Source organism: Cololabis saira, chromosome 22 (genome assembly GCF_033807715.1).
Source record: "Cololabis saira isolate AMF1-May2022 chromosome 22, fColSai1.1, whole genome shotgun sequence".
In the NCBI taxonomy this organism is placed as follows: domain Eukaryota; kingdom Metazoa; phylum Chordata; class Actinopteri; order Beloniformes; family Belonidae; genus Cololabis; species Cololabis saira.
In genome coordinates, this window is record NC_084608.1 from 21,900,851 (window position 1) to 21,926,087 (window position 25,237).

Sequence of the window (25,237 nt, forward strand, 5' to 3'; positions counted from 1 at the left end):
GAGCTAGACTGATGATTGATGGCTGTATGCTTGCAGTAAGCACAATTCGGAAATACCAATCACAGAAAGTTGCAGATAAAGATTTAGATAATTCAATTCAGTTTCTCATCATACCATATTTTCAAATTTTAATGCCTTTGCTGTTTATAATGTTTTATGAACCACCTTTGAATTAGATCAGCTTTTTTTCTTATTTTTGAGTAACAGAAGCTTTTAAAAAGGTTCAAAATGCCAAAGGTCAAACTTTTAGCAGAGAAAAGGTGACAACGTTTGCATAATAAAAGGCTGATGAGATCAAAAGCCCCTCTCTTTTTTTTTTCTTCTTCTTCTCCCCTTCCCTGTCCATGTTCTTGTCCACGCTCCGACCTGGACGCCGTCCCACCTGGTAGGTTTGAGCTGTGTTTGAAGTCTGGATAAGCTGGGCCTGTTATCTCTGCTCAGAGGTGGGGGCATCATTGTGTTCTGTTAATGAGGCCACATTAAGCCTGTCTACACCAGGGGGCATGTAATCCTCTCAGCTGGCCTGACACAGGGCCGGGCAGGGCGCTGTTTACACGGGGAGTGTGGAAGCTCACACTCGGGGCCCTGCGGGCCTCAGTCTACTGTTGAAATCTACTCAAACACACAATCAAGGAGTGGAGGTGGAGGAAGGCCACTGCATAGAATGATGTCTGAGACATGACAGAACGTATCGTGATACCGGCCTGCTGTGCCCACACAATGCAACACAATGCATTATGGTCCCTTGCTGCGAAGATCATGGTCACCTGAGACAACAGTATTATGTCTTCTTCACACCTATATGAAACAATGCAGCTCTATATGAATGAACCACTGTAAGGAAAGCCAGTGGGTTGGCGCTGAAGCCAAGCTGGAATACAGTGCTTCATTATCAAAGGTCAAGACAGGCCTCCTGCATTGCACTTCAGTAGTTTTCCACATGTGTAGAAAGAGCATCTTTGGGTTGGGAAAAATCCTGCTCAACTCAAGGTTCAAAATCCAAAATGCATGAATAGGCGAGCCCGTCAATATCAAAATGCTCAGCTGCTGTTGCTGAGTCATCGTTGGGAGTAAAAGCACCATCCACAAATGCGGCAGATCCCTGCTATAGTCCCATGTAGTCCACATACTTCCCAGAAACCGTCCAGAACTGCCGAGGTCTTCCTGTAAATCCTGCACCGAAGCTCCCGTCACATCCTCCTGCAGGTCCTGAGTGCACAGCTCTACCTGCACAGACCTGGTCATCACTGATCCAAAGTGAAGGAGGAGAGGAGTGTCCCATATATGAGTTCTGTCCAATACAATGGTACATTGTGATCAGAAAGCCACAGAGAACAATCCCTATTCAGAAAGCATAGTGACCATTGAACGGCAGCACTCTGGTTGTTTGGTTATGAGACAATGCATTGATACCCCTACTGTCACCTCATAGATTAGGACTCATCACTGAAGTGGAGTAAAGTACAATTTACAGGAATAATTCAGCTAATTGACAAGAATTGCACAAGAAAGAAGCATTATTTTACAAAAGCAATGTATTTTAAAAAATGCCAATACATCAAACACATCATCCTCCTCAACACACTCTCACTCAGTCAGATACTGTCTAATATTTAGCCGACTTCATTCAGGCGAAGAGTCAGCCGAAACTAACGTTATTGTATTCACGCTGCGTCTTTCAAACTAATTGATTAAAACGATCAGCGCTCCTCAGCGCACTGGCGTGTGTCCCGTTTAGCACGTATGGATGTGGATTCAAACTCTTAATTCTGACAAAGCTGTGACACACACACACACACACACACACACACACACACACACACACACACACACACACACACACACACACACACACACACACACACACACACACACACACACACACACACACACACACACACTGCAGGGAATACAAACCGCTACACCCCCACTGTTTACTCGGATGGAAAATTTTCCTTTAAACATGACCCAACCTTATTCTTGTTTGTTTTATTGGGGATTTTCTAAATGTTTTCTAGAATCTTCAACTAAGCAGTTTCGATTGAGATACTTTAGATGCCAAAGGAAGTTGAGAATGGTTTAAAGAATACCGATAATCCCTTCTATTATTGAATTTATTGATCAGACTAAGCGGCCTATAGGAAAAAAAATAAGGCCCTCCAAAATTAAAGTGTGCCATTTAAGTGGTTGCTGCGTCATCGTTTGAATTGTAGCGGTTTTTTCCCCCGACTAAAATCCCTCTAATAAACGTCATGTACTGTGTGTATTGGCCTTCTGCGCTCTGAAAGTATTTACCATTACGGCTCCATGAGTGACTCCTCTGCAGACACAAAGCAGTGCAGGTGCACAGATTCCACCTTAAAACTGTCGCACAAAGAAATCCATTGTTTGTGTAATGCTGTAATAAAGACACATTGAAACTATGCAGATGTGGCTGCACCTGTCTGTTGTACTGAAAATGGATCACATGCTTCCACAAAAACACTTAAAATTAGTGTATTGTACTTTTGTAAATTGGTTTTTCGTTTTTATAATCGCCAAGAAATTGTATATTTACGATTTGACCAAAACAAAAACTAACAAACAAAACCTGCAAGTGTCAGGACAAAAAAAAGTCACTTATTTTGAAATTTTGCCTTTTGTTTTTGATGATCATTCCAGCTAAAAGCGTGCCTAAAAAATGTTCTAGTAAAATTCATGAGAAAATACATTGGTTAAAATACATTTAATAATATAATACATAGAAAATTGCCAGAAACGGTTTCACATCAGCTACAACCCTCCAGCTCTTTGTTTTAAATGTACTTTGATTCAAACTTTCCCCCGTCGTCTTTTCTCCCATTCTGAGAAATATGAAGTCATTTGTGTGTTTTGATGTCCTGAACAGCTCATCATGCCCCTTTTTTCGGGGGCTATTGGGGTTTTTCCTTCTTCTTCTTCTTCATGGCACAAATATTTGTACGTGGTAATCGAGCAATAAACACGCCTTGATCATGTTTGCTGCAGTCCTGTAAAATGTACTTTGACAAAAGCCGTGCATGGCCGATAAGAGCTGAGAGCCACAGTGTAATTAGTAACCAGCTCCACTTGGAGATAACTTTGATGTTCACCCGTATTGATTCTATGATTCCAGCAAGTAAAGATTTAATTTATTCGTTATTTTCTTTAATAATGCTATTTTAAAGTGTGAATAAAGAGAAATATCTTTCATGGCTTAGAGTTTAGACTGCAAAAACTCAAAATCTTACCAGGAATATTTGTCTTATTTCTAGGTAAAATGTCTCATTTTTAGTCAAAAAATCTCATTACACTTAAAACAAGAGTCATTACCAGAAAAATAACTTGTTATTTGACAATTTCCACCTGTTTCAAGTGAATTTTCACTTGAAATAAGTAGAAAAATCTGCCAGTGGGACAAGATTTATCTTCTCATTACAAGCAAACAAATCTTGTTCCACTGGCAGATTTTTCTATTTATTTGAAGTGAAAATGTACTTGAAACAAGTGAAAATTGTTGTTTTTTCCAGTGATGAGTCTAAAAATGAGACATTTTAACTAGAAATAAGACAAATATTCTTGTTAAGATTTTGAGTTTTTGCAGTGTAGACTGGCTTTTCCAAAGTTTAACTTGAGATCATCTTCTGTTTGAAGGCAAAAAGACAAGAAAATGTAATTTATCCGCACTTTAATCACATATTAACTGTTTCGGTGTCATTTATTGCAATTTGCATCCTTTGTTAGGGGTGAAAATGGGCTTTTGTCCACATCACAGCCGACTTGTAAAGTTTATTACACACTCAAGTCTCCCCATCTGAAGTTTCGTGGGAGCGTTGATTGGGGTCTCGGAAGGTCCTATCACCGACCTGAGAAAATACCTGGAATTCACACCTAAAAATCCACTCCTCCTGCCCTCCCATTGGCGGAGCGGCCGCATATATCCGTCAGCCTGCATCCACTCGAGGATGACAGCAGTTATACCGTCACCTTTGATAGCAGCCATGCGTTTCAGCCACGACCACGCTCAGCTCCAGCTGTGCGCAGACATGTTCGAGGAGCCGTGCTGCTCCAGCCCCAGGCCCTCCAGCCCCATGTCCGTGAACTCGGACTCCAGCTGCACCAGCCCCGAGGCCAAGTCGGCCTCTGCCCAGCAGAGGGTCCGCAGGCCCCTCAACGCCTTCATCATCTGGACCAAGGAGGAGCGCAGGAGGCTGGCACAGCTCAACCCAGACCTGGAGAACACCGACCTGAGCAAGATACTCGGTAAGAACCTCCTGGAGAAGCCTTTAACTGAACTTAAACTACCTCTCCAGTCTGTTGATGTGATGAAAGGTCATGCAATCACTGCATTGGCTTCCAGTGAGTCAAAGGATATAAAATCTTACTGCTGGTCTACAAAGCACTGAATGGTCTTGGACCAAAATACATGCTGGACCCAGACCCCTGAGGTTCATCTGATCTGGTTTGTTGTGTGTCCCAAGAACCAGAACCAAGCAAGGTGAGGCAGCGTTCAGTTATTCTGCTCCTCACCGGTGGAACAAACTTCCTGTAGACCTGAGGTCTGCTCCAACTGTCAGCTCCTTTAAACCAGAACTAAAAATATTACTGTTTACTGAAGCGTACTCTTAAATTAAATACTTACCTGCTGGACTCTACTGCACTTACTTTTAACAACTTGTGCTTTTTATTATTTTACCTCTTTTCTTATCATTTTATTTCATTTATTTGTTATTTAAGCGTACTCTTAAATTAAATACTTTCTGAAAACCGCAAATGAGATGTGTACCTGCGGTACTCTACTGCCCTTAGTTTTCAGCAACTTGTGCTTTTTATTATTTTAACTTATTTTCTCATAATTTTATTTCATTTTATTTGTTATTTCCTGTCTAATTACGTCTTGCTGGTTTTAATGTCGATGTAAAGCACTTATAATTACCTTGTGTTGAATTGTGCTAAATAAATAAACTTGCCTTGCCTTAATGTGTATTGGCCTCTCATAGTTTCTGTTTCTTAGTTCAGATGTGGCAATGGCAGGTTAAATGCCAAACAAACCAACATACAGGGCATTGATCAGTCTGTGTTTCTACAGGAAAAACCTGGAAGGCCATGTCTTTGGCTGAGAAGCGCCCATACATGCAGGAGGCAGAACGTCTCAGGGTCCAGCACACCATCGACTACCCCAACTACAAATACAGGCCCCGCCGGAGGAAGCACCTGAAAAAGAGCTCAAAACCTCAGATTTCAGAGGCCTCTCCGCTCTGCAGCCCAGGCTTCAGCGTGCCCTACAACCTCAGCTACCTGTTCCACAACCAGCAGCAGAACTCATCTTATTTCCCACACAGCCCTCCCCACAGCAGCTACTCCAACCCCACAGTTTTCCCAGACCCATCCTCAGCAGCAGATGCTTTCTCAAACAACCCTGGCATGTACTCCAACCCTCCAGCGTACCACGCAGAGCCTCAGGTGTGTTTCGGCTCCCAGTACCGACTCACACATTGTGGTTTCTCCAACTGTGGAGGGCCTCTTGTGGAACAGAGGGAGCCCAGAGGCTACGGGGGCCCGCAGTGCCCTCCCGGGCCGTCCCTGGAGTTTTACTTAGAGCAGGTTCAGCTGGACATGCTCTACGATCTGGACCGAAGTGAGTTTGAACAGTATTTGGGCCCGAATCACAGGCCCGAATCAGTAGACCCCAGCAGCCACAGAGGGGGTTATCCCGTGTCATAAAGCTTCTCAGCTTGGTGTATTTATTTAAATTATTTCAGTATTTCTCTTGATCCTCCCATTCTAAATGTATATACCTGTTTTTTTTTTGTTAAGTTGTGGTCATAAAAGATGAATGTAATGTCTTCCAGTATTATAATTGTGTTCTAATGTATCAATAAATAACTAAACCGTACAGTCTTGTACTTGTGTGGATATTTTTTGTTTCCTTATTGTTTTGCATTGATGTCAGAATCAAGGCTGCAAAGGCCAAATTACTGCAACACACTCTGTCTGGTACATGGATCGTGTGTTTAGAGAAACTTAAGTGTTGGCATGAGCTTAATTGTCGAATTTTGATCTTAATTAAAAATAATGGTGAAACTTCACTTTCATGTTTTAGAAATTTCACCATTGAAAAGGTTTGAATTGGTACACAGACAACAATCATATTACTGATCCTTAATTCTTAAAAGTCATACAATTATTTATTAAAACATTTTTAGTAGTTGGTTGTGTATTCAAAAAGCCGACCATTGTAGGCATTTGTAAATGGGAGCTTTCTATGATTTAATACCCCATAAGAAGAAGAAAAAAGTCCAGCTCTCGAGCAGTATAAGCTCTCTAACACGTGAGCGGATTCTGATGTATAAAGTGAGGGGCGCCTTTTCAAAATTATTGCAAATTATTTTTAATATCTGTTACACTAAACAATGTCGGAGCGATGCTACCCGGCCTTTCACGAAGTGTTGACACCCCACTTTATCTCCATCCTCGCCTTGCTTGGCTGAGCGAGGGAAGCACGGAGGGCGCCGGGGCATAAACTTCCCAGCTTCCTGTTTCATTTTTAAACATCTCACAAAGGCTCTAAAAATATGCCCTAAAATCGACATATCTCCAAACTCATTGGACTTTTTCTGCCAAATGTTTACCCATTTAGGAGAATGTTTACTTCCCTGTTCCATATTTTCTGTATCAGAGCCTCGAGGTTGGACTCCCATTCTGGATTGATGTAGGAAGGCAAAAGGTTTCTCAGACATTATAGATGATTGTCTCCCCCAAGGATGAGAAAAAAGAGGAAATAAAGAGAAAATGTACTCTCTGTGTGGGGATTTTCCTCAGTTAACACACACTTTTGATTTATAAGGCTAAAAGGCTGAAATGTTGCACATCTGATATAAAAACTATTTATTATACATTCAACCTTAAATGAAACAACAAAATCTAATTTAATATCCAAACCAATCTCTTAACACATTTGTAATTTTGTCTTTGCTCCTCAGTAACGAGACTGATGTATGTCAATATCTGCAATCACAATTGTGCAGCGTAGATAATTGTGCATTAAAATTATTATTGTGTTATCATCGTTGATTTGGTTAATTTTGTTGCAATTTGTTCAAAAACAGCATTTAATATGTCAGTTAGCTCAGTAAAATCTCATGATCTCAAAAAGTATGATCCAGTAACAATTATGTGTCTTGGATGCAGTCGTGGCTCTCTGAGCTGCTGTCCCTGCTGGATTATGTCATCGATGTGTACCGATGTTGCTGTTGATGAGAGTTCGTGGCTTCTGCTTTCATATAACTAGATCAGTGATATTTACGGAAAAATGTGAAGCAGAGTCCAGGACCTCTCCTCCTTTTGTGTCCTTTTGACAGTAGTTGCGCCTCATCGGTAGTCGACTTGTGCCGACTTCTAACAAGATGCCAAAAACTGGAATGAGATACATACAAACAACCCCTTTTGTACGCTTTGGAAGTAAGACATGACCTTGATTAGTCTCTAGTGGATGGATGGATGGATGGATGGATGGATGGATGGATGGATGGATGGATGGATGGATGGATGGATGGATGGATGGATGGATGGATGGATGGATGGATGGATGGATGGATGGATGGATGGATGGATGGATGGATGGATGGATGGATGGATGGATAGTCTGCAGTGACCCTATCCACATTATGACTGAAGTGGAATGACATATTTAGTCTTGTCAAAAATAGTGCTTAAAATAGTAATTCATTTTAACTGCCCCACATGCTATCATTAAATGCTGTTTTGCCATTTTGCTGCAAACACATGTATTGTTTTCACTCAAACTGCTTTGATTTACACTGTTTTGGTGCCAAACAAAGGTTTACACTCTCCATCTTAACCTCTAGCCACCTCACCTTGCCCGCGCTGCCTTTGCTGCCTCTGGCAGGTGGACACAAAGCTTTAATACCATTTTCAAAATAGGCATAGACTGTAAACTGGGGGCTGAGAGTTATTTGAGACAAGTGGATTGACTCCGCCTCCTAAAACCAGCAGATGTGAACAGAGCTGTGAAACCATGGCTGAAAAAGGGGATTTTGTTTTGTATGCTAGTGGTAATCTGACCAAAATGTGATTCAGGAATTTCCTTAAAACCTCAGGAAATTGTGTCAACATTTGAAAGAGTTTAAAATAATGGTTAATGAGTGAAAGGAGCCTGCTAGAATGTACAGTAGGTACCTGATGGTTCATATTTACAGGCAAGATTTGTTGGGATCACTCATTTAGAAACAAATGACAATAACAAGATTAACTTGGGATCAGAAAACTTTGTTTTCCACGTAAATAATGAGCTCTTATGAAATACTGTTATCAATACTCTGTTTTTTTCTTTTTACACTTTAGAATTAAAGTAATTATCCACTCATACTTCATGATAAGCTGACTGGATTCTCACCGTCGCTAATCAACAGTTCTACCAGCTGCAGCCCACCTGAGGATGTTTTTCACATCAACAGGCAAACTAACGTCTCATCACTTGAAATGTGCTTGACTAATCAGTAGGGCAGATGGCCAGTTTGGAAACGGGTCTGCACAGTGAAGTGTTATGAGTCAGTGAAATGGAAATCAGATCTTCAAAACTTTGGAAGGAAGTGGACGAACACAGAGGCTGAAGGAAGGATGAGAGAGCAGAGGAGCTGATTAGGAAAGTGAAGACCTGCTGTGGTCCAGCGCCACCTGAATGAGCGGAAGAAATCTGACGTCAGTTCAACTCCCATGACACTATTACAAAACACTCTGCAATGTGAAATGCAGAAAAACACAGCGCTGCAGAAGATTCGCTGGAATAAGACAATAAAATCACCTCTCAGGCCTTATACTTCCTCTTTGTGTTAACGTGGCTGCTGGTTGTTTTCCTCAAACTCCGGCCCCTCAGCAACAGTTTATGACCAGTTGGAGGAACTTCCTGAAGGAAAAACAACTGCATGATATCAGAGCTTCAGGTGAAAAATTCATCAACAATAAACAGCAGTGGATATGGCAGCTGGACAAATCAGTAGTTACTTTGTGAAACCTTTTTTTTGCAGTATAATGGTTAACTTCTGGTTTATGAAATTATATAACTTCAAAATGCAAGGACTTAATTTGTTAAAGTCGTGCATTTCTCTTTTTAAATAAAAATCATTAAAACATATTATCCTCCTGAAGAATCAATACATACATCAGAAATTAAATGGAAGCTCATAAAAGCATATTTGAGCTTATCGTGGGTGAAAAATGTGAGAAATTTGTTCATTCCAAACATGCTGTAATTCAGAAGAAACATTCCTCACCCATAAAAACCTTCCCTTGTTAGAGATTAAATATATAAATATGCCAGCTCTGTATGCGCAGTGTTGACACAGAAATAGCTGGGGTTTATATTAAACCTAAAAAGAGACTTGAGTTGATTAACTAGTGACATTCTTGAGATTTCATGAGCCATATTTAGGTTCTTGTCTTAACGTCTACATGAAGGTCATCAATAGTTTCCTGTTCTGAGTCCAGTTTGCGTAAAGTCGAGGCTGCCGTCTGCAGATAATGCTCATCCGAGTATTATCCTGCAGGGACGTCTGCTCTGAGTGGAGCAGAGAGGAAGTTCAAACAGGAAGAACGGTGAAGTGAGATACTTGACAGATTTTTATCCCACAAAAATTATGAAGTGATGTGAAGGTTTCATTATTTCCTCTCCGTGGCTGCAGCAAACTCCAGTGTCGCTCCACAAGTCGAACTCTTGAGCGATGCAATGAGAACGGACTAATAAAAATGTTCATATGACGTTGAATGAAATCCGTCTGATTGATCACTTCATTATGAGCCACTCTAATCAAGCACTAATTGGGCCTATCAGATTAGTTTAACCTCATCAGACCGGTCCTGCCTTGAAGTTTCAGCGGCTTTTCAGCTGAATGTCTCACAGGTTTCCATCCTCAACGGCTCCAACGTCAGATAAGATCAAGAGCTTTCCTTCAGGTGGACGAAAGCAGCATCTTTTTTACCATAGTCCACTTCAGAGATCCAACTGCATCATGAATGAAACACTTTTTAACCCAAAACTGGCTGTTATCTCTAAATGATGAGTCTTTCACCATCACTTACAGGCGTGGTCTGAAAAACAATAAATACTGTGACTTTTTTTCTCGCGTAAGGTCGTAACCACTCGTTGCCAGTTCTGCATCATGTTTCCATTGACGGAAACCAACTGGGCAGGAGGTGAGTCAAGGGATGAGGTAAAATTTGTTGATTGTTTTTCATTGGGATTTTACACCACCTCTCCCTTGCTTCACGGGATTCCCTTCCTCACAGTGACAGCCCATTTGTTGTTCTGTCATTGGCTGTGGCTCAAGTGTGGATTCCCCCAATGGCAGCATGCAGGCTGAGATGTCTGTCGACAGCCCCTACATGGCTCGGTGATGCATCTGTGACGTCTTTAAGTTGTTTACACATAATGATTGAGTGGTGTAGGGCAAATGCTGAATACTGGTTTGCCTCTCGGTCGGTTTGTGAACTCTGCCTGATTGATTTATCAGTGCGGGACTCTTAACATGACTGACACACGAGTAGAATACCTCTGCAATTGCTCACAATGATTAATAACATGTCTCTTGGGACAAAACGGTATTACATGTCAGTCTCTATGGATCAACACAGTAGTTTCAATAGCACTTTGAGCTATGTTGAAAAGGCTTTCAGTATTCTCCCTTTTATAGGACATTTATCTCCACAGAATGATGCCACCACAGCCATGTTTGACTTTTGGGATGGCTTAAATAAAATTATGTTCAGTGTCTGGCTTATTTCATATGTATTTTGAAACTGAGGCCAAATAGACACATTTATGTGTTTCCTTATCTCAACAAATGCACACTGCATTTGTTTATTGTGATCATAGGCCTCTTTACTTGTGTGAGGAAGACCTGACCAAGAACCAGTCTTTGACTATTAATTTTGACCGTTAGATGTAGATTTAGATGTAGATCTTCTTCTATCTACCGTGCTGTAGAACAATATACTGTACACTGATAATCAACTTCCAAAAAAAAGGTCCCCGGTGGACTCCTGTTTAAGTTCTCGAAGCATCTAAAGCAGTGTCTCCCAATCTGGGGTCCGGGACCCCCCTGGGGGGGCGCCAGAGATCTCTGGTGGGGTGAGAAACTTTGTCTGCTTTGAAATTATGCAGTTGTAAAAATTATATTCGCGAATGAGTCATTCATAAGACATTGTTAGGAATAATTTATGAATGTCTTGAATATTTTTTGTGTTTTTTATACACTGGTGACAAACACAGGAAGTATTTAATTCCTTATTATTATATCATTACTCACCATTTAATCTACTCCGACAGGTTGTTAAAGGAAAAATGTTAAAAAATGTTGGTCTCATATTAAAAGAGACATTTTTCAGAAATATTTTTACGTCCTTTTATGTCCTTTTGTGCGTATTTTATACATTGGTGACATTAGAGAAAAACAAAGTCATATGTATACAGAGTAAAACAAAGAGAAATGTATAAAAAAAACATAATTAATGTTCATTTTATCAATTAAAAGACTATTTTGGTGCTAGTACGTACGGGTCGGGGGGCCTGGCTGGTCTTAGACACAAGTAGGGGGGGCTCCAAGGAAAAAAGGTTGGGAACCACTGATCTAAAGGACCGCTGATGGAAGTAGGATGTGTCTGAGCCAAACTCTACCTGCCATAGCCAACGGTTCAAATGCTCCACTCCACTCTTTTTCCAAGAATCAACAAAACAAAAAACCTGTTTTTCCTTCACCATTGTTGAAAGTGTGGATTGATGGGAAATATAATGGGATGAATTAGAGAGCTATTCAGATGATAATGAGGTCCATTTTCAAATGAGTCTCAAAGCTTTAAATAAGTGTGTTTTTGTTTTGCAAGCATCTATTAAAGCCAAAAAGGAAAGAGGAAGCGTCACACTGGTGCGCAGTTAGCGACAGAAAACACCCGTCTGTGATGATTATGACCTCAGCCCTGTTTCCAGTCATGAAACAGACAGACAGACAGTCGGTGGCCGCCAGACAGATGATTGCAGTAGCAGGGTCCTGCAGACTTGCCGAAGAGAATAGAGCTGCTGGGTGTGGCCACTTGACCTGCTGTGCAGATACAATACTCTATCAGGGGCTCTTTGCAAAGAAACTAATGCCTGTCAACAAACACTCAGAGGACGATTAACACAATCCTCAAACTGACCGGAAGTGTGTGTGTTTGCTTTTGTCTGGGTTGTTTTTATATCTCTGTTTACACACACATTGCACAACATTCATTATATCTTTAATCTAAAACCAGTTTTGTGAGAGTTATCTTTTTCACCGGACCGATCACCAACGTCCCCGGTTCACACGTTGAAGTGCCGTGTCAGTTACTTTTCACTTCACATACAAACATCTGCTGAATAAAAGACGTATTCTAGCATCAGCCGCAGTGGGCATCCTTCTTGCTATTCCACCGTTACCTTGCCATTTTTGTTTGAGGAAATACCATCACGCCCTCTTCCTCAGTGTCTACTGGTGCTTTATGACTCAGTGTCCGAGAATGTCCGTGTGCTTGTCGGTATGTGTGCGCGTTAGTGCGCAATGAGAGTGTTTTTTAGTTTTTAATCACAACGTTCACAGCCATTTCAGTTCATAGGTTTAATTTTCTGTTAAATTACATTTCCTTGTCCTATAGTTATTAAATACTGCTTCCTTTTGCTTTAAGTCACACAAAAAGAGCTGTGAAAAAGATGAAACTGTATCTAATTCTTCTCTCATTAACATGTTTGACCCATTAGGCGTGTCACTTGGCAGTATTTTCTTTTTCTTTCTTTTTTTTGGGATAATTTGTGCTATGTGCAAGATGGCACCATATCCAGAGCTATTCAAACTACACCTTAACTACATTTACTTGAAGACCATTGGTTAAATGAACTTACTGGTCGAATTTCAGTTTTTTGTTTCTTTTAAAAAGAATGTTTAACCCCTTTTTTCACAAGATGACACAATTTCTTGTGGTCAAACTAAAATCCATGTGAAATGCCTTGGCCAAAATACCCCTAGGATTAAATATTACAAGACCCTTCTCAACTGTGCCTTCAAACACCTTACTAAAAGTCCTCCTTCTTGTAGGGTCAGTACATTTTGTGCAAAAATATGAACAAAAATTGGCCTCACACCTCGTTTCCGTTTGCTTCTGTGCATTTGTGTGCCAAATATCGAAAAGTTCATTCATTCCAGAAACTTGGAGAAGGACCTGACCCTCTACACACTGCAGATAGGTGCACTTAGAAAATTCAGACATAGTTGCAAAACTCCTCCTTCTGCTGTTATTATGGGCATGCCAAGTAGTGGCATGAACATATTCCAATCGTCCAGAATGGCCCAAAGGGCAATGTTGCTAGCATTTTGCTAACAAGCTAAAGTCGCAAAAGTCCCACTGCGCACCAGCGGGTGTACAGCATGACCCCGCTCTGATGTGGAAAAAAAAAAATCCCCAAAAAATAAAACACGTCCGAAAAAACAAGGAAAATCATGAAAATGAAGGCGATATATTAGTATACAGAAAAGGTTTCCCTTTTCTACTTCTTCTTATTATTATTCCGCACGCTTTTTTCGTCCATTAATGCGGCCCGAACCGCAACGTGCACCCATGCATGGTATATATCGTTGGATGCTTCTCCATCGTGCTTCGATGGGTATTACTTTTCTCAGTCAAAAGTGTTACTGTGGCAACGCTAGATGCCAAAAAGCAAAAAAAAAAAGGCAAAAATTCGGACGCTTATTGCTCGGCTGAACTTTATGTTAGAGACATCGTTAAAATTTACAAAAACTTGGCCCGATTGGCACTAAAGGACCTTACAACCTCATCATGCTAATTATTTCGTTTTTTGCGATATTTAACTTTCCATTTTAAAAAGAATTCCATTTTATATAAGACGCTTGTTGCTAGGCAACGGTTTATCGGACAGACATCATTACAACATTGACAAACCCGAGACGCGTTGTACTACAACATATTTTAGTCTCATCATGCTAGCTTTACGCTTTTTGAGATATTTAACTATTCTAATTTTCAAGCAAACGGAAATGTGGACGCTTGTTGCTCGGCAACACGGTATCGCAGGACATCGATCCAACGTTAAAAGACTCGGGACGATGTGGACTACAACATACTGAGGTTTCATTAGGCTGTTTACAGCTTTTGAGATATTGAAGCCAAATTGTCCCATTCTATCCTATGGGGCTTATTACCATGGCAACAAAACCTATGCATTTTTATGAGGGAGAATATGAATAAATCATCCGTAAATGTGGCTCGAACCGCAATGTGCATCCAGGCCTTGGTTTGGTTTATTGGCCATTATTAATAACCCCAAACATGGCAAGAACCACCTCTAACACAACAAAAACAACCGTAAACACAGCCACTACAGCCCTAAACCAAAGCAGTGAGAGGGGACGAATGGGCAGTAGGGCATGCCCATATCAAAATTTCCTGAAATGTTCTAGTTCACAATGTTATTCACCTCATCTGCATTGAAAACTTTCAACTCATGCAGCAGATTTTTAGAAAGAATGCATTACATTGTTAGCATACAATGCTAACTAAAGCACCAGAAATAAGTATGAAGGTTTTGAAAAGCAAAACTTCTTGTCTTTTGTTACAAATCAGAATTTTCTGACATGTCAGTGTAACACTTTTCTTGTTTTTTGGGTTATTGAAAAAAATAAAATAAAAGAATATACGGACTGCACGAGTTCATGGAAATCACAATGTGCTCGTTTATGAAAGAATATACAAGCAGAAATGGTAAGTTCAACTGTTGCCTGATGACATCACTCAGTCACTAAGGTCCGCCAATCAATGGCTGTTACGTCAGCATCGAGTAGAAAAGTCTGCATTATTAGCATTAGCTCAGGTAACTCATCCATAAAGAACTATACTGCCCTGTGCTAAATTGCATGGATCACCAGTGATCCGTATTTCACGTGACATGACTGAGAACCAGTCGAAGCAAGGTGTTATTAACTGTCAGATCGCTGTCAAACTGTCAAATACACAAGACAGTAGCTGTATATGTTGCAGAGCTAGTGCTCACACCAAACTTACATGAAATATATATAAACTTTATTACAGGCTCTAGACCCAATAGCAAGACATACAACATAAAAAAATAAAAAATAAAAAACAAATACATAAACACAAACAAACATACTCTTATTCATGAGAGTCTTAAAAGGCACCCATACCAATGTTTCCATAGTAAATACTTGGCTGGCAATTTTATTTATAATTCTGTTTTGATAAAGCTAGAACCGTTTCAGGGTAGGACTTTCTATCTGTGCCACACAAAGTAAAGCACCGAAGTCACCCACTTTTGTTGCTTGGCATTCAGGTTGGACAGAATGAAGGCCCAAAAACCTCAAAACTATTTAATTAGACCTGATTTGAATTTACAGATGAGGAATTTGGGTCCGGTTAAATAGCTCTCAGTGTACAGAAGATAAAGTAGATTAAACATATTTTGGTCTTAATAAAGCAAGTTACACAGATAGCAGACACGTTTTTGCTTAATCTGAGCTACTTTTGTCACTTATCGTTGAGTTACAGCCGCGGTAAAATGTGTCGGCCATATGTGTCCCAAAGTTAATGAACTGGACCAACCTTGAGTTTTGGCCTCTGTTATAGGGAAAACATTTGGCCCAAATTTAAGAAGCTAGTTTAAATACGGGATAAGGCATGTAATAAGAGGACTAGGTGTGCCCGAAAAGGCCCAAAGAAAATAAAGGATTGGAGCGTATCTGGTGGATATGTGGCCAAGTTTAGGCAGCCACACTAACCTTGAGTCAATGCAGTCAGTCAAACCCAAATGTGGCCCATATATATATATATATATATATATATATATATATATATATATATATATATATATATATATATATATATATATATATATATATATATATATATATATATATATATATATATATATATATACATACAGTATATATATAGTAAAACATTTTAATAGTGCAAAGGTCTTCTGAATGTGACGGCCTTCACTGAGCCACTCTCAGCCTTCGACGGCGTCCTTCGTAGGATGCCTACAGTGAAAAAGGATACAGTTGTGGCCAACTTATTTCCCAAATATTTACATTGCTTGTGCTCGCTTAAGCAAAAGAAACATTTTTACCGATCTTTCTTTTAGGATCAAATGTTGTTGCAAGTCCTATTTCTTCATGATTCTCCCTCGACAGCGACGCCGGGACAGGCTGGAAACCGTAATTACTCAATGAAAGACATTTTTCAGACCTAAACTGCTTCAAACAAAATGACAGCAATACTATGTCAACATGGTTAAATTGGAAGAAGAAGATATTTCAGATACTCGTGTTTATGTGCTTAAGCCCAGAACAAAGTGAAAAACAGAACAAAATTGTACATATATGCCAAAAAAAGATCAGCGGAGCTGAAAGAGAAAAAAAACCCAAATGTTTGTCTTTTGATAGTTGAAATGCTCTTTCTCATTTGGAAAGTTAATTTACCAGTCAACTCTCTTAGTTTGACTATATTACCTTAAAACCTCCAAGACAGGAAAGGGCGAAGTTTTGTGTAGGAAATGCTCAGCTCATGTTCTGCGTTCTGTTATGATGGATGTTGTTTGGTGGTCACCTATTTTTTTCTCACCTGGAGTATTGCCCAGTAATCTGATCAAATACTGCTGATAAACATCTAAAACAACTCCAAATTGTGCATAACACTGGCACTAGATTAGTGCTGTATTGTTCCTTTTTGCACTACACGTGTAGAAAATGTACACAGGCCTATCCTGACCAGCTGTGGTTGATAAAATAAATCTTTTTTCCCTGCTTGTAAGGCGTGTGATAAGAACGGCTCCATTGTCCTGGTAATTCAACCTGGAACAAATTATAAAACGATTTCAAGCCCGTCAAAAGTATTGACTTTGTCAAGAGGTCAGTGAAATTAAAACAAATTCAACATCATTGTATCCGTTCAGGTTTACCTGGAGCAGGACGGGAGGCGGAGCCCGCAGTTATCAGGTCCCTCTCTGACACTGAATTGACCACCAGACGTTCTTCAAAGGGGAGATTGATCTTCCTTGGAGGAATCAGTGACCTTCAACCCCCGTACATGAGCTCCCTGCTCAACACATGGGAACCGCTTTTTATCGTGGCCTCTTATTAGCCAAGTTTAGACTAGTAGGTCATAGTTTGGGGATATACTTTGTAATTAATTACACAAAGAGCATGTTAACTGTTTTTTAGCATGTAAGGTAGCATGGTAGTTAATTATTATTAATTTTCCCCAATAGTATGTTTTTTTGCACATTAATCTCATCCACCATAACCTTGAAAAGTTCCTGCATCTATGCTCGACATGTCTGGAACAAACCAGAAAGCTTCAGATCAGCTGAAACACTCAGTGTATTTAAGTCCAGGTTGAAAACACACCTGTTCTTAGCTGTCTTTGAGTAATGCTCTATGTATGCATTGGTACTTTTCAAAATTTTCATATTTTAAAGGAGCTTGAGGCAAGAATAAGAAATGAGACTCATTAGCGCCACGACGACCGTCGGGGGTACTGCATCCAACAGTGAAGCCGGCACGGGAGAACGGGGAGAACGCACATGCAGCGCCATTTGACGTCACATCCGCAGGACAGCGCGGGAAATTCGGGCCCAGAATTGCAGCACATTTTGCAGCACACAGCCTGTTCAAGGCAACTGAGAGATACACTAGAGGATCATTCTTTTGGGTTTGGAACGCTTCATCTAACATTATTACTAGAAAACTTAAAACGTATACAAATTTTTTTCATAAATTCTGCCTCAATCCTGCCTCAAGCTCCTTTAACTACTGTTTTTATTTGATTTCCATCTATTGTTCTTATTTCTTTCTTTTTTTCTTTAAATTTTAAATCATGCTCTTTATTTATGTTTTAATGTCTTTGTAAAGCACTTTGAATCACCTTGTTGTTGAATTGTGCTATAGAAATAAACTTGCCTTGCCTTGCCTTGCCTTGCCTAATACACAAAAGAAAGACCTGGCTAGGATGGCTGCCATTTGGATATGCAGTGAATATATGAGAGGTCCAGAAAAGCAACAGAGGTATAATCATCAGAGTGTAACCAATGGTTTGCCAGACGGCAGTGTTGTAAAATTGTGAACACATAATGTTTGTGCAATAATGCTGCACCAGATAGCTCATCTGGGTAAGCAGGTGCCCCCATGTATGGAGGCCCCAGCTCAGATTTGAGTCCAGGCCTCTGGCTCTTTGCTGCGAGTCCTCTATCCCCCCCCCCCCCCCTCCACCAATTTCCTGTGTCATTCTTTTGCATGCCATCTGTAAGTTTGTGTTGACGTGACGTCTTTAACACCTCCACTGATTGACTTAGCAGGTAAAAATCCTAACAACTTTCCAGCCCCCTCAGCATGTAGTGAACTGTGTTGCGTGGAGCGCGCTTGCAGCACCTGACAGCCACGCATTGTGTGCTAAGCTGCTGCTGCTTTAAAAACCACTTTGGTTATAATACAAGGAAATTGAAGTCAAGGTGACGAAAGAAAAAAAAAGAAGCCTTCTCGTCTTCAAGTGGAGGAACCCCCACAAAGGGTCAGCGGACTGCTTGAAGGGTCGTGACATGATAAGTATCGTGGGAGAGCAGAGACGAACATGTTTCCTCTGGGTCATCTCGTGACAAGCAGAAGACATAAAGCAGGAGGCGTTAAAAAAATGCATTCATACTAGGAATTTGAGTGTTAGTTTAACAATAAACACCTTGAACATAATTTGCAGCTACTTAAAACAGGAATGTTTGACCGATCAACCTTTATAAGCATGATAAAAATGATGGTTCTTTGCAGATATTAAGATTAGAAAGAAAAAGCTGATCCAACAACTGAGACACAAATTAGAAATTATGGACACAAGACATGTCCTACCTGTCAGAAAAGTGATTTTGGGCTCAGGCCAAGTAATACTGCGTAAACAATATTAGGTTTGATTGGCAGGTTGTTGTTGAGTCTGTGGGGGAGCTGAGCAGAGCTGGGACCTTCTCTCAGGACGTAGCCTCACTTCCCTCACTATGAGGCCTCCAGGAGGAGAGCAGTGTGCCTTTTAACTTTTTTTTTTTTTATTTGTGCAGTGTTTGTAAAGGCCACATTCCCCGAGCAGGGCTGCAACTGCTGTTATTCTTCCTGTGCCATTTGCCCCACACTCAGCTGGAAGGGCAGGAAAAACTGATCTGGAAAACTAATTTATGTATGTCATCGGTGATTATAGAACAGCGGCGTCCGCCTCTGCCTGGTACCGGCAGCGTCATGCCCTGGGGCCCACGGGGCCGGGGAAGGCCTGAATAATACTGTCCCATGGGGAACGACGCTGCCCAACGCCTCCTCGCTCAAGGCCTCGCTCCTGCTTTCATGCAAGGAACTCCGTCTGTGCAGCCCGGTCAGCACTCTTCCTGTGGAGAAACTGGAGAGGAAGCTCCACCAGGCAGCCTGAGGTGGCCACAAACCTCCACAACTTTCAATTTTTCATTATTACTCAAACACCGGGAGTATGAGCAACGGCAAAAACAACTTAACTAACGTGTCTAAGTAACCACCTTGTCTACAAACAACAAAAAGCCATGACATCAATAAAATGAATTAATAAAGTCAGTGAACTGACTTGATTTTTGAACTATAGCTCGTTAACATGAGTGACAGCTTTAAAAAGATGCTGGATATTTCATGAGGTTCATTTATAGATGAAATGGACCACATCATGATGAAGAACTTCAAATTGAACCAAAACTACAGAATAAGTGAAGCCTTTTGCAGTTTTGCATCAAATTAAATGCTCAAATTTAGTTCATAGACACACACATGTATTTTACTCAACATACAGTTTCTTTTTAATACCAAGAAACCTTTCCAAGCTTCACAACTCTTTATTGAATATATTCAGTCTTCATTCTTCGAGGACTGAGAAGAATTCATGTTCAGTCTTGGGGTCAGATCACATCAGGTGTTGCCATCTTTGATTCTTCAGATAAATAGTGAAAATGCACTTTCCCATCAGCCTTACTTCTGCCATAAGACAAAGTGTAATATTCTAACGTCTGATCCTCTTTTCATTGCTTCCTCTGCTGCCGCTTTCCCAGGCAGAGGACCCGCAGGAGTGGAGCAGGGGGATCAGGAATGACAAGGCAGTCCAGCCTCCCATTGTACGTGAGCGTTTACTCAGCATGGGAGAGCAAGGACAGTGAGGCTACAGGAATACAATGGGCTCATATTTATTTACTGCTTAGCGGCAGCCAGGGAGACCCTCCCAACCCCCCCAGTTACTGATAGCGGCCCTACAGTAATAGACCGCTTAATAAAGACCTCAGAGGGCAAGTAGAGGCTAGACTCTATGGCTCTGTCCTGAGTACGGGACATTTCAAAGTAATAAAATAAGAAACTACTGCGTAGGCATGAAAGCGCTTGACTTTTTTTTTCCACAAGTGTGAATATGTGTAATAAATTACAGCTATTATGTGACTGAAAGTGGAATGACAGAGGAATTTTGTCAAAAAGCTTCTCTTTGAATTTGCATACAATTAGGAAAATTATAGATTTGGCCCTATATGTTAGAGACACGCACATACAGCTTTCCATTAAAAAGTCAATTAAATTATATTAACTAAAATTAGACTAGGACCAATTAAGAGTATAAAGACTGTAAAAAAAAAGTGTTTTTTTGATGTACTTTGCAATAACCTTCAATTTTAAGACTTAGTAAAGATATATTTTAATAGATTCTTCACAAATACTCAAAATGCTGCTTATTTTGTAAGTAAATCAAGATCTTTTGACTTATAATTTTCCTTTTTTTTGTGAAATATTTAAACTTTAAATTTACAATGAAATGGTTTTGGTTCAAATTCCCCGGAAATTGGCCCAGTGCATTTTGCATTTTAAAAATAATACATTATTAAAATAATGTACTACTGAAAAGAATAACTAACACAAATGTGGTTCTTGTCTGCATCTTAATTGGGAGAATAGCAGTGAACATGAGGCTGGTGCTGGAGTGTAATACCCGTGACTTCCAGTAGAGGGCTCTCTCGCGTCCTCTGTCCAAAAGCAAGGCTGTTCTCAAATCATTTGTAAAACATAGTGAAACAGATGCAAAAAAGATAAAGAAGAATTATTTTTTTTACTTTTTTAAATGGCAGACAGAGTATGTATCTTTTAAAACTGTAGTCATATGAATTTAAATGATGTGCAGCAATTTCCTCAATCTCTCTGCACTTAGGGTAAAACTTCATGGTTTGTATTGAACTGATCTATTGTGTCTAAATAAATCTGAAAGACACTTGACCATCACTTACACCTGCTACAGTCAATGCCATACTCTGACAGAAAAATACCTGGAAATCGACCAAACCCTGACCTACATGACCGAGCACAGAGCCTCAAAAAAAAAAAAGAAAGAAAAAAATTAATTTTCCGAGAGGCATTATGACAGCATGATTGATTGGTTGCCTTGATGCCTTGTGGGTGTAATTGTGAGAGCAGGGCTGACGCTGAGTGGCTTTGATGCCCCGTCTGTTCTCCTCCTCCAATCCCTCAGTTGCAGAGATTATCTCAGACACTGGATTAAAATCTCAAAATAGAGAAATCCTTTTTAGACGAACAGGTTGATTAAAAAAGGGTAAAAGATGAGTGGGCGGTGGAAGTGCGCGGCTGATATTCTCACCTGGAAGTTCAGAGATAGCGAAAGTCAGCTTGTAGCTCAGTAATCTATGTGGACCTGATGTTTCAGCACCATCAGATAAATGTATCTGACTTCTCACTGGAGCTTGAATTAAAAGCTTTTCTCCCCCTCTTGAATAAAAAAAGAGAGAAGGAATTTGGAAGACTTTAACATTTTTCTTTTTTTTGCCCGATTACGTAATAATAATCCCACTCATTTTGGTGTAAACCTATAATTTGTTCAGTGCCAAACATGCACCTTTTTTTTTAACTGCAACGCTACTTCTGCATTTTGAGAAATAGACAGAACTTTTGTGTTGAGATTTAGATGAGAAAAACCTAAACACTGACACAAGTATCGCATCTGCAAATTAGTTACGTGCACTTGGCCTCACAAAACAAGAGGAAGCAGCTAACCAGGCTCTCCCCAAAGTGAACTAAATTCCCCTGCCAGCAGCCCAAAGTCAAACTAATGACACATTGTGTTGCAGTTGTTTAAACTGGACAAAAGAACGAAACATAAAAGTGTGCGGTTTTACTTTGGACTGTACCAGACTACTTCTTGGTCTTGTGTAGTAACTTCCTGGAACAGCAGCTCGGTTTAGAGTGACTTGTGGGCATATTTGGTTTGATGTCCATGCTCCTTTTTTTTTTTTTTTTCAAAAAGCCTCTTTGGGAATTTTGTGTTCACATACTAGCATTTCAGAGCAATGTCAAAGCAAGGAGTGTCAGTTTTGCAGAAAAAAATCTACAACAGGAGAATGTGTCACTGCCATCCTCTTAATCACTTTGGATCATATAAATGAAAAGAGTGAAATGTTGCCAATTTACTTCTTCTACATTCATCGATTAATATATTATTATCAACATAAAGCAAACTAACCTCTTGTACCATTACATTGTAAGGGATATTTAGGTTATGAAGGGCAGTATTTCAGAGAAAAAGCTTTTTCCTGATCCTAATCAAAAAGTTTTGCTGCCTTTACCTTAACTGTTTTTGCATAGAGACCACGGTACGCTGTAAAGAGACACTTGAGATCCCCTCTTCACTCCGCCGCCACTCTCCAGCTGTGCCTTCACAGGGATCCTATGAAGGCACAGTATTTCCTCCCCATGTGTGCTTTCACGGAGAATTACGGAGTTCTACAATCGAAACGCGGCCCCTTTCCTCTATTTCCTGGTCCGCAGTCATCAACAAGTCCCTAATGTCTCTGGTCACTGGTTGCTTATTCATTGGTACTGAAAAAAACATGGTGCTAAAAAAAAAAAAAAAAGGTTTTTACACGGTTGATCTCATGGGACATATATAGTTGTGCAGGCCTCAGTTTCCCCGTTGCCATTGGAGACAATGGCCAGGCTTCAGTTGGAGGGAGATTACAGCCTGACTTTAGCCAATTTTAGGCTCCTAGATTTTGAAAAGCAGGGTAGCGAGGTTTGCTGAGGAGCTCATGTCCCAAATCAAGCACCAACGTTTGTAACACAGCGAATCCCAAGAGTCTCTGTCTCTGTGATTGAAAATCTGGTGTTTTTTGACTGTTTGTTTGTTTTCGTTCTTTGGCATGCTTATAAATTGTGGAGGAACCGTGAAGAGTTGGGGTCCCAAATAGCTCAATTGTTTGAGCGGGCGCACCATAAACAGAGGCTATCGCCCTCCTGCAGGCAACGCAGGTTCGAATCCCGGCCTGTGACTCTTTGGTGCGTGTATTCCCTTTCTCTCTACCCCAAGTTTCCTGTCTAGCCAATTTCATGATAAAGGCCACTGGAGCCGCAAAACAGTTGAGAGTGAACAGATGTTTGAAAGAGAGTAAATTACAAGGCTTGCAATTGTTTTTTTCTTCTGAGTAAATTCTGTTGCTTTTCAGATGTAGACACATATTACACCATCAACCTTTAGTTTTGATTGTGACACACATTCACCAAGGCATAATTTCAAACAGATTATTCCGCAATGTTTATTTCTTTCCAGTTGTTTGTTTTGCTCCCATCTCATACTGATGATGGGAGAATTGGACCACTTTTCCATCACATCCCAGAGATTCTCATTATACGTGAAAATCTCAATATACTCTGTGGCAGCCAATCCATATGTGAAAATGAAGCCTCGTACTCAGTACTCGAGTTGAGGGGGGATGAGGGGGGATGGCATCCCTCCTGAAATAAAAACGGTCAAAATCATCCCCCCCCCCCAGTAAAACTGCCATCCCCCCTTTCTATCCCTTATGTCATTTCATCAATGAATGTGGTTTTACTGCTATTTCAACATTTAGAGTCATCACCAGAAAAATAACACCAGAAAAATAACTTATTTGACAATTTTCACCTGTTTCAAGTAAATTTTCACTTGAAATAAGTAGGAAAATCTGCCAGTGGGACAAGATTTATCTTCTCATTACAAACAAAAAAAACTTGTTCCACTGGCAGATTTTTTTCTACTTATTTTAAGTGAAAATCTACTTGAAACAGGTGAAAATTGTTGTTTTTTCCAGTGATGACTCTTGTTTTAAGTGTAATGAGATTTTTTTTACTAAAATGAGACATTTTAACTAGAAATAAGACAACTATTCTTGTTAAGATTTGCAGTGATCCATTTTACTTATCCTGTGAAGGACAGAGTTATATTGATAAGTTCAGAAAACAGTTTTTAATTGTTGTGTTTTGATGTATTTGATGTAAGCCCAGTGGATATTTAAAGCTTACAGAAGGCTGCATTTAACTGCTGCTATGTCATTCCTGCAGTATTTCTGCAGGTGTTTTGGTCAGTGCTATTATTTGTAATATATTATATTATTTGTATTCAACACAAATTATCTGTCCCCATATGATCAAATCCACCATCCCCCCTGATTTTCTTTTACAACTCGAGTACTGCTCGTACTCACTAGACCACTCTTTCACAATTTGAACCCAATGAACATTGTCATCTTGGAACACGGTCGTGCTATCAGGGGAAGGGGAAAAAAATCTATTGTTGGAAAAATCTGGTCATTCAGTATATTCAGATGGCCAGCTGACCTCACTTTTGGGTGCACAACATTGTTGAACCTTGATCTGACCAACTGAAGCAACCCCCGATCATAATACTGCCCCCACAGGCTTCATCCACCGAGAGTCATACACTGCTGCAACACAGTAAGTCTTGCTTATCAGACCACATGACCTTTCTCCATCGCTCCAGAGTCCAGTCTTTATGCAGTCTGGAAATTTTAAGCATTTTTCTTTAAATTAGCATCACAGGTAAGTGGTTTTCTTAAGGCTACACTCTGAGTTCTTCCATCTTTTAACCCTTGTAGGGGTTGCCAGAGTGGATTATTGTGTTCCACTTATTAATTTGGCATTGGTTTTACACCGGATGCTCTTCCTGACACAACCTTCCTGATTACTCAGGCTTGGGACCAGCTCTATGAGTGGCAGGGGCAATGAGGGGTTCAATATCCTGCTTAGAGAAACCGGCACATAGTGGAGCTGTGGATGGATCAAACCTTGGAGTTGGGCTGCAGTGTAAA

The 25,237-nt window shown here is 40.3% G+C and overlaps 1 protein-coding gene across 1 annotated transcript; it reads left to right on the forward strand.

The window, feature by feature from the left end:
- Positions 1 to 3,998: 3,998 nt before the first annotated feature.
- On the forward strand, positions 3,999 to 5,721 carry sox32 (SRY-box transcription factor 32). The gene is made up of 2 exons (XM_061713563.1): positions 3,999 to 4,260; positions 5,087 to 5,721. The coding sequence occupies exons 1-2, from the start codon at positions 3,999 to 4,001 to the stop codon at positions 5,719 to 5,721; spliced, it is 897 nt and encodes a 298-aa protein (XP_061569547.1).
- Positions 5,722 to 25,237: the final 19,516 nt, after the last annotated feature.